The 14,130-nt window shown below is 44.1% G+C and overlaps 2 protein-coding genes across 7 annotated transcripts in view; both read left to right on the top strand.

Moving 5' to 3' along the window:
* Positions 1-14,130, top strand: part of LOC129333226 (protocadherin gamma-C3-like) — a 235,475-nt gene that overhangs the window by 132,077 nt on the left and 89,268 nt on the right. The window contains exon 1 of one of the 6 annotated variants that reach the window (XM_054984742.1): positions 144-2,564. The exons of the other annotated variants lie outside the window; for them this stretch is intronic. Coding sequence (XP_054840717.1) covers positions 144-2,564 — 2,421 coding nt within the window. Of the gene's footprint in view, positions 1-143; positions 2,565-14,130 lie in introns of those variants that run through there. 6 annotated transcript variants of the gene reach the window in all.
* Positions 5,582-13,358, top strand: LOC129333246 (protocadherin gamma-B5-like). Its single transcript, XM_054984770.1, is given in 3 exon segments — positions 5,582-7,999; positions 12,679-12,717; positions 12,720-13,358. Coding segments are annotated over 3 exon segments (3,096 nt in total).

The following is a 14,130-nucleotide window of genomic DNA, read 5'->3' as shown; positions in this document are numbered from 1 at the left end:
CAGACCCAGGCAGAACATCACTGCACAGGGAATCTGAAACGGAAGACCACATTTCATTTGCACCAGGACATTTGCACTTTTTTCTGGCAGATTCAGCCATACCTGGATTACAAGACTCCAAAGGGGCTTCTCTCGAGCCAAGAATGGCAACAGCAAAATGCCTGAAGGATTGCAAAAGAGGAGCTGTCTATTGCATGCTGTTTGCTTCCATCTGCCGAGCCGTTGCCAGACAGATTCATTACACCATGCCAGAGGAAACCGAGAAAGGCACTTTGGTGTGGAATATTGCAAAGGACCTGGGACTGGAGGCAGAAGAGCTCTCAGCCCGTAGGATCCACCTTGTTTCCCAAGGAAGGAGTGAGTATTTTGCTTTGAATTATAAGAATGGCCATTTGTACACCACAAAGAGAATAGACAGAGAGGAGATTTGTGGTTGGCAGGAGAAGTGCATCTTGAATGTTGAGGTTATTGTTGGGGACTCCATGAAAGTCTACGGAGTTGAAGTGGAAATCACAGATGTTAATGACCACGCCCCCGCTTTCCAATCAGAAATGCTAATGATCAATATCAGTGAGAACTCAGCACTGGGGTCCCGATTTCCCCTCTATGAAGCTCAGGATCCTGATTTGGGAAACAATTCTCTACAGGGCTACAAACTTAGCAATAATAGTCATTTCTCCCTGGCTCTGCAAACCTCCGTTAAGGGCAAACAATATGCAAAATTAGTGCTGGAAAAGCCTTTGGATCGGGAAGAACTAGCCAGATACAATCTTATTCTCTCAGCATATGATGGGGGCGAACCAGCCAAGACTGGCACTACGCAACTTCATGTGGCAGTTCTGGATGCAAACGATAATGCGCCCATTTTTAGCCAACATATTTATGAAGTTAGTTGTAGGGAGGATATTCCTATTGGGATGACGGTAACAAGACTAAAAGCAACTGACTTGGATGAAGGGGTCAACAAGGAAATGAAATTTTCATTCCACAAAATTGCAACAGAAGCTTCTCAACTATTCCATTTGGATTCAAACACAGGGGAAATAACTCTGGTTGGAAACTTAGACTTTGAGGAGGCTACATTTCATGAAATGGAGGTGCAAGTCCAAGATGGTGGAGGTCTCTTGGACAGATCCACCCTCATGGTATTTATTTCTGATGTAAATGATAATGCACCAGAAATCTCAATAACTTCTGCCATCAACTCAATCCCTGAAGATTCTCCAGCAGGGACTTCGATAGCTCTTTTAAAAGTGCAAGACAAAGATTCTGCGGAGAATGCAGAAGTCACTTGCTCTCTTCCGGGCAACCTCCCCTTCCTACTGACAAAATCTTATGATAAGTACTACAGTTTGGTTACGACCAGAACGCTGGACAGGGAGCAGACGGCAGCCTACAATATCACGGTCACAGCTACGGACCATGGGAGTCCTCCACTTTCCACAACCACTGATATTTCCCTCAAGGTCCTAGACGCTAACGACAACCCTCCCTTCTTTCTGCAGTCTGTTTATACTTCTTCTATAGTGGAGAATAATCCAAGAGGGGGCTCCATATTTTCTCTGAAGGCAGATGATCCGGACTGGGGGCAGAATGCCAGAATAACATATTCCATTGTTGAAGAAGACATCAAAGTTTCCCCTCTCTCCTCCTACCTTTCCATTAACTCTGAGACTGGGATTATTTATGCCCTGCCTTCCTTTGATTACGAAGAGTTCCATCAAATTAAGTTCCTGGTCAAGGCCCAAGATGGAGGATCGCCACCACTCAGCTCCAATGTCTCAGTGACTCTCTTCATTCTGGATCAGAATGACAATGCCCCCCAGATCTTGTACCCTTCTGTCCCCACTGATGGCTCCACTGGGATAGAGCTGGCCCCCCACTCTTCTGAGCCAGGTTACCTGGTCACCAAAGTGGTGGCCGTTGATGCAGACTCTGGCCAGAATGCCTGGCTCTCCTATCAGCTGCTGAAGGCCACAGAGCCAGGGCTCTTCACCATAGGGCTCCACACTGGCGAGATCCGGACGGCCCGTCCCTTTCTGGACAAGGATGCTCTCAAGCAAAGCCTGGTGGTTTTGGTGAAGGACAATGGGCAGCCCCCTCTCTCTGCCTCAGTCACGGTCACTGTGGTGCTGTCCGACAGCATCCCTGACGTACTGACTGACCTGAGCAGCGTCTCCGCCCCTGCAGACCCCCAGTCGGACCTCACCTTCTACCTGGTGGTTGCTGTGGCTTTCGTCTCCTGCTTGTTTTTCACCTTCCTCCTTGTGTTGCTGGCTGTCAGGTTGCACAGGTGGAGAAATTCTTGGTTGTGTGATTCTGGGAGTGTGAATTTCAGTGGTGTTCCTGTCTCGCAGTTTGTGGGGATTGATGGAGTCCGAGCATTTCTTCACTCTTACTGTCATGACTTTTCTCTCACCACGGACTCTCGAAAGAGCAATTTTGGCTTTCCAAAGGGTAGCTCCTCTAATACTCTGCCCAGTCAACAGCCTTGTGAGATGAAGGATCCCTTCCTTGTGGCTGAAGATATTAACATTAGTCGTGCGGACTCAGCTGCTACCCAGGTGAGCTGTGTCTGCCAAATGCAAAAACTCTGACTCAATATCTTTTAGTGATTAGTGCTATTTATTGATTTGTTTTTTCCAGATATTCTAGAGAAAGGGCTGGAACATAAATTTGTAGTGCAATTAGCAAACTAATGATCAGCGGGGTATGTGTGTGAGTATGCGTGCATGAAGCTCCTGTATATGGAGTCAGAAGATCATAACCAATACACTTGATTTAATAATCTATTTTTAATCAGTGTTTCACTGTTTATCGTAGTCTAATAGCTCAGGCTATCCTGATCTCAGCAGAGCTTGGAAACTAAGTTAGGGTTGGCGATGGCCACAGTTGGGAGACCACTCAGGAGGATGGGGGTTGATATGCAGAGGGAGGTTATGGTATCTCTTGCCTTGGAAGCCCCATGAGGTGGAACTCCATGAGGTCGCCATGAGTCGATTATGACTTGATGGTGTACAAGTATTATTAACTGTTTAGAGAGTGATTCCACACACGTTGGATAATGCGCTTCCAATCCTCTTTATAGATCATTTGGAACGGATTTTTTTGTGTGTGGAACAAAAAATCCACCTCAAACGATTGATAAAGTGCATTGAAAGTGCATTATCCAACATGTGCGGAATCAGCCATAGATTGAGTATGAATATGGTGCTGATCTTTGTGAAATTGCTATACTTGCAATATTGGTTGTTTTCTAACTTATTTGTGGTGTAATTGCCTTGGCTGCTTCTTTTGGATTTTGATACTGCAGTTTGGAATAGTCTTTACTCTGGCTGGTTGCAGTTCTCCAAGGCTACAGAGGGCAATCTTTCTGATAACCTCCAGCTAGAGATTAAAGCTATTACCTGCATACAAAGCAATTTTCCATTGGATTGGAAGGATCACATTCAGGAAAATTGTTTCTGTTGATGTGAGAAGTGGTACAGTTGCTTCTGTGCCTGCAGCTCAGCTCTTGGCTTTTCAGGGTGTAATCTTTTTTTTTTTTTTAACCGTATATCATTTTGGGCTTTTGGAATGGGGACTGAGATCAGCGCTGCTTTTGCAGAAGATAACCTAGAGGTGAACAGAAGGAATTCATCTGGTTGAGTCTTCTGGGCTTATCGGTGGCTTTCGAAGTGCGGCCACTAGAATTTTTCTTCTGCACCTGTGCAGTAGATGAAATCAGTCGGCCGTCCCTGAGTCATGGTCTGGTCAGGCCATGGAAGTGACCCCTGTAAGAAAGCACTATTTAAGTGACCCTCGCTTCATACTTTGTCTGCTATTGGCCAAGCTTCCCTTTTATTCTTCTAAATTAACAAAAATGTTACAAGTTATTTATTTCAGTAGGATGGATGTGGACTAATAACCTATGACTCTGTGCAAGAATGTGCAAACTGCTGTAGATTAGAACATTGTGGCAGCCATTAATGTTCAAGCTGTCAGACACCAACCAGTAAGAAAAAAAAATTCCGTTACATTATTTACTTCTTTACTTAAGCATTTTTTGCTAAAAAAGATTGCAGCAATGCACAACAGCACATGACGGTAAACAGCAGTTGCCAGGAGAATGTGAATGCCCTTCTACCTTGTCATGCTGATTTGGGCTTTTGGGGTGCAAGACAAGTTCCCTGGCATTTGGCTCTGGCGACTGCAACATGTGATCACAGCATGAGTTGAACTGCTCAAGCACATCTCACTAGGATCTGGTACTTTAAAGGGAGCAGTTATATCTCTGGTTTTGTTTTATGGGATACTGAGCGTCCAGCGCTTTGGAGTTAGGAGCTACGGATGTCCTGATGAGACCCAGCTCTAGCTGCCTCTGCCTAGAGAGGTAGGAACAGTAGTTGTGACCTTCAACATCTGGAGACAGTTGTTTAAGATTGGTAGTTTAAATCCTCCATTACCACTTAATGATGAGAGTGAATGATGAGAACCTCAATCACTACAAGGACCTCCTCGGACCAAATTCTTCAAAACAGGATCCATCAATGCAACATTCACTGTGATGGGTCAGGACTGAATCAAAACCATGAAACAATATTTTTATATGAAGCCCCACACACACACACCAGCAACATTAAGTTAAATTAAAGATTCATTGGGATGTTTTCACATTGGAAGCATAACTGGCTAAATCAAATTTCATAAGGTTTGCAACAATAACAACAAAGACTTGTCTTTTCCTTCAAACCTGCTAATGTTTGTCGAGCTGTTACCAGGAAGATTCAGTTCTGCTTTTCTGAAGAAACAGATGGATCAAAGAAAAGAGGCTGGAGAGAAAGGGGCTCTCGGGCCACGCAGCCCACAGTTACCCCCAGTGGAATTCAACGTGTAGCTTTCAGTTTTGATTCTGTAACTTCATGTCATACAGAAAGGATTCATAGGGAACTGATCTGTGACAGGCTGGGAAAGTGCTGAATTTTAGTTTATAACCATAATTCTATGGCATATTTTAGAGATGAAAATCATATATTAATTACATCTTTCCATTAAAGAAAAAATAATCTCTATAGAGGGGAAGGTTATCATCATCTAAACTAAAATGCAAAGTAACAGTTCTCAGTAGCCAATTTTACATCAGTTATATTAAAACCCAAAGGGAATGAAAGCATCTACAAGGATATGGAGTCTGAACTCCAGAGACACCAGGGGGAGTCTTCTCGACTGCTCCTCCTGGGATCAAGTGCAAGGGAAACAGCTCTTGAGAAAATACCCTGAAGTAATGTATCAGTTTTATATTGGAGAAGACGATTTTTCTTGCAATTCATTCTTGAGCCTCAAAGTGCTGCTATTGGCCAATGTGAAAGCCAGAGAGAGGAACTCTCACAACCAGCGATGCTTCTTACATTGTGGTAACAGATCACAGAAACTGCAGAGCAGAGAGCAGTCTTGATGAAGCAAAGGAAAACTGTTCCGATGCGTACAAAACAAGAAGGGAAATAGTTTTTACTTCCTCACTGTGTTTTCCTGCATCCTCATGAAAATCTGATCTGATTATAAGAATCTCAGGGAAAAGGCAGCTAATTTGTCCAAGACCCAGATGGACAGAAAGCACAAAGGGAATGTCCCGGCACTCGGAAGGCAAGTACTGCTTCTCTCATTATTGCCTTTGTGCTGCTGGTCTGCAGAGCAGATTCGTTATTCAATCCCCGAAGAGATGCCGAAGGGTTCAATTGTGGGGAATCTCGCCAAGGATTTGGGATTGAATACCAGAGAACTAGCAAAGCACAATTTGCATGTTATAGCTGTGGCTAAAATGAAGTATTTCAGTATCAGCCCAGAGACCGGAAATCTCTGTGTAAATGACAGGATAGATCGAGAAGAAATATGTGGCAAGAATCCATTGTGCATCATTAATTTTGAGGCAGTGGTAGAAAACCCTCTTAATGTTTTCCATGTAACTGTGGCGATTCACGATATTAATGATAATGCACCACAGTTCCTCAATAACAACATAAATTTGGAGACAAGTGAATTAACACTGCCAGGCACCAGGTTTCTTCTTGGGAAAGCTGAAGATCCTGACATTGGGATGAATTCTTTGCAGAATTACCAAATCAGCCCAAATCAGTACTTTGTTTTGGAAGTTAGAGAGAGGCCAGATGGAAGTAAATATGCAGAACTGGTGCTGAAGAAACCACTGGATCGGGAAAGAGAAGAGATTTTCCATTTGTTACTAACAGCCCTAGATGGGGGTGAACCTAGAAAAACTGGAACTGCCCAGATATGGATTAATGTCACTGATGCCAATGACAACCCTCCCATCTTCACTGAAGAGGTCTACAAGGTTAGTCTGCTGGAGAACGTGCCTGTTGGGTCTTTTGTACTCCAAGTTGTAGCTTCTGACAACGATGAAGGTACAAATGCTCAGATCACATATCATTTCAGCAACATGCCAGTGAATGCTCATCAGAAATTCAGGTTGGATCCAACCAATGGAACAATTACTCTAATGGAGTCATTAGACTTTGAAGAAATGGAGGAATATACTATGACAGTAGCAGCAAAAGATGGAGGGGGATTAGTGACACACTGCAATGTTGAAATCAGTGTTCTTGATGAGAATGACAACGCCCCAGAAGTGACTTTAGCCTCTGTATTCAGCCCTGTCCCTGAAAACTCTCTGCCCGGGACCTTGATAGCTTTAATCAACATAAATGACAAAGATACTGGTGATAATGGAAAGGTTGCTTGCAGTTTGCAAAACACTTTGCTGTTCAAAGTTGTTCCCACATCTAATAATTATTACAAGCTCCTATTAGACAGTCTGCTAGATAGAGAAAGTACTTCCAAGTATGACATTGCAATTACAGCCACTGATAAAGGGAATCCCCCTCTATCAACACAAAAAATCATCTCCGTACAGATCTCTGATGTCAATGACAATTCCCCCACTTTTGAGAAGCCATCCTACAGCATCTACGTGCCAGAAAATAACCCTTCTGGTACTTCCATATTTAGTATGAAAGCCTTGGACCCAGACATGGACCAAAACTCGCGAATCACATATTCCATCCTCCACAGCAACATCGAGGAGCTCCCCATCTCTTCCTATATCTCCATTAACTCTGAGACTGGAGCTCTCTATGCCCAGAGGTCCTTTGACTATGAGCAGTTCAGAGAGTTTCAGCTGCAAGTGAAGGCCCAAGATGGTGGTTCTCCCCCTCTCAGCAGCAACGTCACCGTGAGGGTGTTCATTCTGGATCGGAACGATAACAGCCCACGGATCCTGTCCCCTTCCCAAGAAGCCAAGGGCTCAGCCTTGTTTGAGATGGTGCCTCGTTCGGCTGAGGCCGGATATCTGGTGACCAAGGTGGTGGCCGTGGATGCTGATTCTGGACACAACGCCTGGCTTTCCTACCATATCATTCAAGCCACCGAACCGGCATTCTTCACTGTTGGCTCTCATACTGGTGAGATCAGGACAGCGAGGGCGTTCATGGAGAAAGATGCTGCAAAACAGAAACTGGTCATTTTGGTGAAGGATAACGGGCAGCCGCCTCTCTCGGCCACCGTGACGCTGAACCTGGTGTTTGCCGAGAACTTTCAGGAGGCCCTTCCAGAAATGAAAAGCCAACCCAGCAGCCCTGACTACCAGTCTGACCTGCAGTTCTACCTGGTGCTGGCCTTGGCTTTGATGTCGTTCCTGTTCCTCTTGACGGTGATTCTGGCCGTTCTGATGAAGCTTCGGCGATCAGGGAACCCCAAATTCCTGCAGTGCTTTGCTCCTGTTCCCCACTCCAAGGCTGGCGCCATCTTTCCTCCAAACTTTGAAGATGGGACTTTGCCGTATTCCTACCAGCTGTGCCTGTCCTCAGAATCCAGGAAGAATGAGGTCACTTTTCTCTCCCCCAATGTTCAGATTGCAGGAAATGTTCTTGGTAGTGACAACTTTGGTGTGCCTTTGACAGGCAGTGAACAAAACAATTTACATTTGGAAGTGGAGAATACTGAAAAGGTAAGTTGTCTTCACAGGATTTCTTTCAATGCACATCAGTAAGCAGTAACCATACCATAACTGTTATTGATTTATCTGTGATGAAGCCAGTGTGTCTATACTTCAGTTTATTCAGGTTTTGCTGACTGCCTCTTCTGGAATAACTAAAACCTTGATTCTAACTTTTTAGAAAGTTAGAATCTATTGAGAACAAGTGTCTGTAGTCAATGCCAATACATATTCTTCCACAATTACATTAAATACAATAAAATAATTATACTCAGGATTTTAGCTTATGCAGGCATGTATTGGTATGTGGCTCAATTCATTTGCCTTCCTTCGCTCTTCCTTCCCACCTGGTTCTTCAGTGGCATCACATAATAGAGACATGGAAGGTCTATTTTTGTTAGAAATAACAGTGCTTAATAAAATCCTTGCTCATTATAAATAAGCTATAACATTATACTAATGTAATGATATAAATGTATATGAGCCCCATGGTGCAGAGTGGTAAGCGGCAGTACTGCAGCCCAAGCTCTGCTCGCTACCTGAGTTCCATCCTGGGGGAAGCCGGGTTCAGGTATCCGGCTCAAGGTTGACTCCGCGTTGCATCCTTCCAAGGTCGGTAAAGTGAGTACCCAGTTTCCTGGGGGTAAAGTGTAGATGACTGGGGAAGGCAATGGCAAACCACCCTGTAACAAAAGTCTGCCAAGAAAATGTCGTGATGCGACGTTCCCTCCATGGGTCAGTAATGACTCGGTGCTTGCACAGGGAACTACCTTTACCTTTAATGATATAAATATTGCAAAATATCATTTTAAACATAATAAATATTGTGGCCATCTGACAACTCCAATGGAGGGTGAAGATCAGACTCCTTTATAGGCAGCAGAGGACTTCAGGGAACCCCCCGCCCCCATTTCTCGCATGGCCACACACGCCAATGCCCAACTGGAATGCAGGTGGGATGAACTGGTGGGAGGGAGCCTAATCCCACTTGCACTCATACCATTCCACCCTTCCAAGCCAGTCACAATGGGATGACCCACTGAAGGCGGGGAGCCTTACTTAGATTAACTTGTTTATACGATCTAATACTAATAATAACTGTGCTTATATACTGCTCTTCTAAACAGATTAGTGCCCCACCCAGAGTAAACAAGTTAGTGTTGTTGTTATCCCTGCAATGCAGCTGGGGAGCTGGGGCTGAGAGGAGGGGCTCATCCAAGGCCACCTGCTGAGCTCTTGGCAGCAGCGGGATTTGAACCAGTAGAGTGCTGATTCGCAGCTGATCCACATTAACCACTGTGCTACAGCAGCTCTACAAATATTATAATCAGGGCTTTTTTTCTGGGAAAAGAGGTGGTGGAACTCAGTGGGTTGCCCTCGGAGAAAATAGTCACATGGCTTGTGGCCCCGCCCCCTGATCTCCAGGCAGAGGGGAGTTGAGATTGCCCTCCGCGCTGCTCGTCTGGAGATCGGGGTGGGTTCCAGCTGAAAAAAAGCCCCGATTATAATAATGTAAGATTATTTTTTATTGTTTATGAGGTCTGGGTTATGAGTAAACTAAACATGCCCTAGACAGTAATTTACAACTGTAGCGAAAGTATAACATTTTATTGACATCTTTTGTCTCCTTACTGAAACCATCTCCTTTTTGATGTTATATTTAATTACCTTACTGAATTTGGGTTCCATGTAAAAGCTTTGTGCGTAGGAAATGAATGAAATATTTGCAGAGTTCTTGGAGTGCTCAATATTTTCAAAGAATGGTGGTATGTGATAAAAGAAATTGGACTGTGGCATTGAAGAGCCAGTTAGCATCAGACACACATGGCTTCAGATGGGTACCTTCAGAACTACCAATCACCAGCTCTTATGAGGTATACTTGTCTTTTACACTAGCAAAAATAAAATATTTGAAGTTGCTCTTTAAGTTAAAGAAGCAATGCGGCTGTCCTCAGTGCCTCCATCCCACCACCACCCTAAAAAACTATGTGGCAAATACAGACACCCTATGCTGACTTCCTTTCTTTTGGTGCAATCAAGGGAAGTATGTGTGCGTGCGTGCATGCACACATCCATGTGCACGTCCATGCATGAGAGCGTGTGTGTGTGTGTGCGCATGTGTGCATGTGGAGGCAGCTTTGTGTTGCTTACACAGAAAAACTGTCCTTATATGAAATGCCTTGATCAGTCATTTTATGACTGTGAAATTTCCCTTTACTTTGAAAACTTATATTCCAGTGCTGTGTAAAATGTCCAACGAGCTGTGTAGCCTGAAGAACATCTCCTCATGTCTATTTATTGGGCTCATTCCCAGGAAATTGTTCTTGGGATTGCACTAAGAGTTTTTGCATTATATCGTATCTGAATACTGCTTGTGCCCAAAGGTGTGTAGCATATGTTTGTAGCATATGTTCATTACAGTATTACAGTCTCTTGTCTCTTTTTCTAGTATTATCCGGGACAAAATTCTTGGTGTAGTTCAACATACATGCTTAATATGGTTTTTTTAAAATGGCAGGGGTGGAGGAGTGCTAGTCCGTAATCCTGCTATGAAATATACCTGTGATGTGGAATCTGTTCTTCTAATCTGTAATATATGAAGCATCTCTGCATATGCAGAGGTGGGGAACATACACTTTGTATTTTCTCAGAAGCACTGTTCCTGTTTTCTTCTTCCATATGTTTCAGTATTACGGTCTGGACTGAGCCGTAGTAAGCTCTGTCATAAATTAAGCCCTGCTTACATCTGCATTGGTGTTCCAGAGTCAGACAGACCTTGTACTAAATCCTGAGTTTTGTACTTAAGTCTACAAAGTGGTTTTCCTGCTGGATCTTTTGTACTGCAGGTTCTAGCATCAAAAGCAAAGTGCTAATTGCAGGAGACATGGAGTTCTAGCTCTCTTTCCCCCAACTACTTTGTAATGGAAAACAGCCATTCCTGGAAGTCTGTGGTCAGGGGAAGCACTGACTAGATGAGTCCTGCCCGCTTACAGGAGAAAAGACACGTTAACTACAAGCAGGCTTTAAAGTAGGCAAGCCAGCATGTGCTGTCCCTCAGGGTGGTTCTGAAATGTCCGGCTGTCTCTACCCTCATGGAAAGGAAAGCCACACGACTCCTTGGGCAATGTCCAGGAGATGCCCTTGTGAGACCCACTGTGGGAAAGAGGGAGAGGTGGAAGACTCAATCCCCATGCTTGCAAGACTAATAGACAGCAGTAATTATGGGTTTGGGGTGAGGCACCTCTTTTAGACCCCAGACTCAGAGTTTTCCACAGTCATATTCTATGAGAGGAATTTCAAGCTTTAAAAATGGCACCTGTGTACATCTGGAGGGAGAGGGAAGAATAGTAGGGAACTGATGTCTTCAGTACCCTCTGGGAGGCTGCCGAAGACATCAGTGAGTAGGGTTGCCAACCTCCAGGTGGTGGCAGGCGATCTCCCAGGCCACAAAGATCAGTCCCCCTGGAGAAAATAGTTGCCTTGGAAGGTGGACTCTGTAGCATTATTCCCTGCTCCCCCTGCTCCCCAAATCCTGCCCCCTCCAGGAATTTCCCAACCTGGAGTTGGCAAACCTGTCAGTGAGAAACCTCTCTACCCTTCAGAAGCCTTCAGTTTCCAGGGTGGATACTCTGATAGTTAAAATGGTATTAAATCGCTTTTATAGTTGTGCAGTTATGGTACTAAGTTTCACTACAAGAAAAAAATCTCCAAGGTGTTGTGAAATTTCTGAGATCATTTGCCATTTTTGTGCCACTGTTTCTTTAATGGCTTTGGGAAAGGGTGGATTAAGAGCGCATTGCTGAAACTTTTGGAGTGCACCAAGTTAGATGGTTAATGCAGAAGGGGTTGCAGAATGAAACTGCATGAACTGGATGACTTTACATACTCAGTTCAACCAAAGGAATTAAATTCAATAAGGAGCCAAACTTAATTGTGCAATATATAAATGTGTTTGAGGACCAATCATGATTATATTGGCTGAGGAGGGGATACATCATGGACAAGGTGCTGTAGCAATAAAGAGGATAAATGTGACTCTTGCATGTTAAGTTAAGGGGATTAATAAAATATTCCCTCAAAAGCCATTAAAACACCAAAAAAGTTAGGCCAGGTTGAAGCGGATGCTCAAAAAGATAAGTGAAGGTAATCCCCGGATGGACATCAAAGAAACACCCCACAGGAACAGGCTTCCTCATTCACTACACTGAAGGGGCACGGACTGATACCAGAGCTGGATTTACGCCCAAGCAAAGCAAGCTACAATTTCTCAGTCTGTACATGCTGTCAACTCACAACTGACTTACGACAACCTCAGCAAGGCAGGTGAGAAGCAGAGGGGGTTTGCCATTGTCTTCCTCTGCAGAGTCTTCCTTGGTGGTCACCCATCCTTGCTTAGCTTCCAAGATGTAACAAGAACAGGCTATTCCATGACACCTTCCCTCCTAAGATACTGTTTATGGCCTCAGATTATGAAGGGCCTCTAAATAATTTTTTTCATTTCTATTGCCATGGAGTGAGTTTGTAGTTTCTAAGGAGAACAATTTCAGCTCTCCCAAAGAATCTGTTCCAGTACATCGACCATTCAGCCTCCTTGGGAGCAAAAGGATCCCTCCCTTCTTGCTGAACATGTTAATTTAATGGACATATTGTTTTCCTGCAGCTGAGCTCTGGGCTAATTATGATCTTTAAAGTTTTGGGTTCAACTGAAGGACCAAGATGGTGGGTCTCAGCAGCCCCTCTCAGCAGCAACGTCACAGTGTGGGTGTTTGTTCTGGATTGGAACGATAACAGCCCCCGGATCCTGTATCCTTCCAAAGGAGCTGATGGCTCAGCCTCGTTTGAGATGGTTCCTAACGCAGCAGAGTCAGGCTATCTGGTGACCAAAGTGGTGGCTGTCGATGCTGACTCTGGACACAATGCCTGGCTCTCCTTCCACCTTCTCCAGGCCACAGAACCAGCACTGTTTAACATTGGGCCTCACACAGGGGAGATCAGAACATCACGAGTCCTTCTGGAGAAAGATGCTGTGAAACACAAGCTGGTCGTCTTAATTAAGGACAATGGGACGCCCTCTCTCTCGGCCACTGTGACGCTGAACCTGGTGTTTGCCGAGAACTTTCAAGAAGCACTTCCAGAAATGAGCAACCAATCAAGTGACTTGGACCACCAGTCTAAAATTCCGGTTTGTTTGGTGCTGGCTTTAACTTTGATCTCATTCTCATTTCTCTTGACTGACATTCTTTGGAACATGACACATGTCATATTTCCCCCAAACTATGAAAAAGGAACCTTGCCATGTTCCTATCAACTCTGTATATCCTCAGAGTCCAGGAAAAAAAATCAAGTCTGTTTTCAGAAATCTCATTTCTAGGCAATAGAAATTTTGCTTTGTTTATTTATTTACATTATTTATGGCCTGCCTTTCTCACTGAGACTCACAATATGAGTCAGTACAGTCAATTTCAAAGACGGTTGTTGTGGGGTTTTTTTGGTGCTACACCTCTGAAGATGCCAGCCACAGCTGCTGGCGAAACGTCAGGAACTACAATGCCAAGACCACGGCAATACAGCCTGGAAAACCCACAACAACCATCGTTCTCCGGCCGTGAAAGCCTTCGACAATACAATTTCAAAGACCTTTCAATAAACAGTGTAACAGGGTATATAAATGTAAATGTGCAAAGCTTTGAAATTAGCAGGAATCTAATGCAAAGTTGAATAATGCTGAAACAGAATAAGCAATTCTAAGACTGACAAATAACATATGAACTGTCCAATAGGATCATACTTAACAGCAATAGACATTACATAGTAGTAAAGTCTATAGTCCCTATTCCTTTACTTATGCATCTCTTTGAGGCCACTTCTTTACAGTACAGCCTCCTATCTGAGTAAAAAGCCCTCTTGAATAATTCAATTTTGCATCATTTGCAGAAAGCCAGGTGAGTTGGGGCTTTCCTGACCTCTTCAGGTAGGTCATTCCAGAAGGTGGGGGCCACCACAGAGAATGCATGTGTACAGGCAGCTGTTGATTTTGCACATGTGCAAGATGGCACCTGCAGAAGGCCCTGTTCAGATGAGTGAAGCTGCCATGGTAGAACTTAGGGAGATATGCTGGACCAAGGTCATGAAGAGCTTTGTAT

The sequence above is a fragment of the Eublepharis macularius genome, chromosome 7 (assembly GCF_028583425.1).
Source record: "Eublepharis macularius isolate TG4126 chromosome 7, MPM_Emac_v1.0, whole genome shotgun sequence".
Lineage (NCBI taxonomy): Eukaryota > Metazoa > Chordata > Lepidosauria > Squamata > Eublepharidae > Eublepharis > Eublepharis macularius.
The sequence above is the reverse complement of the archived record's forward strand: the minus strand, read 5'-3'. Positions and strand labels throughout refer to the sequence as shown.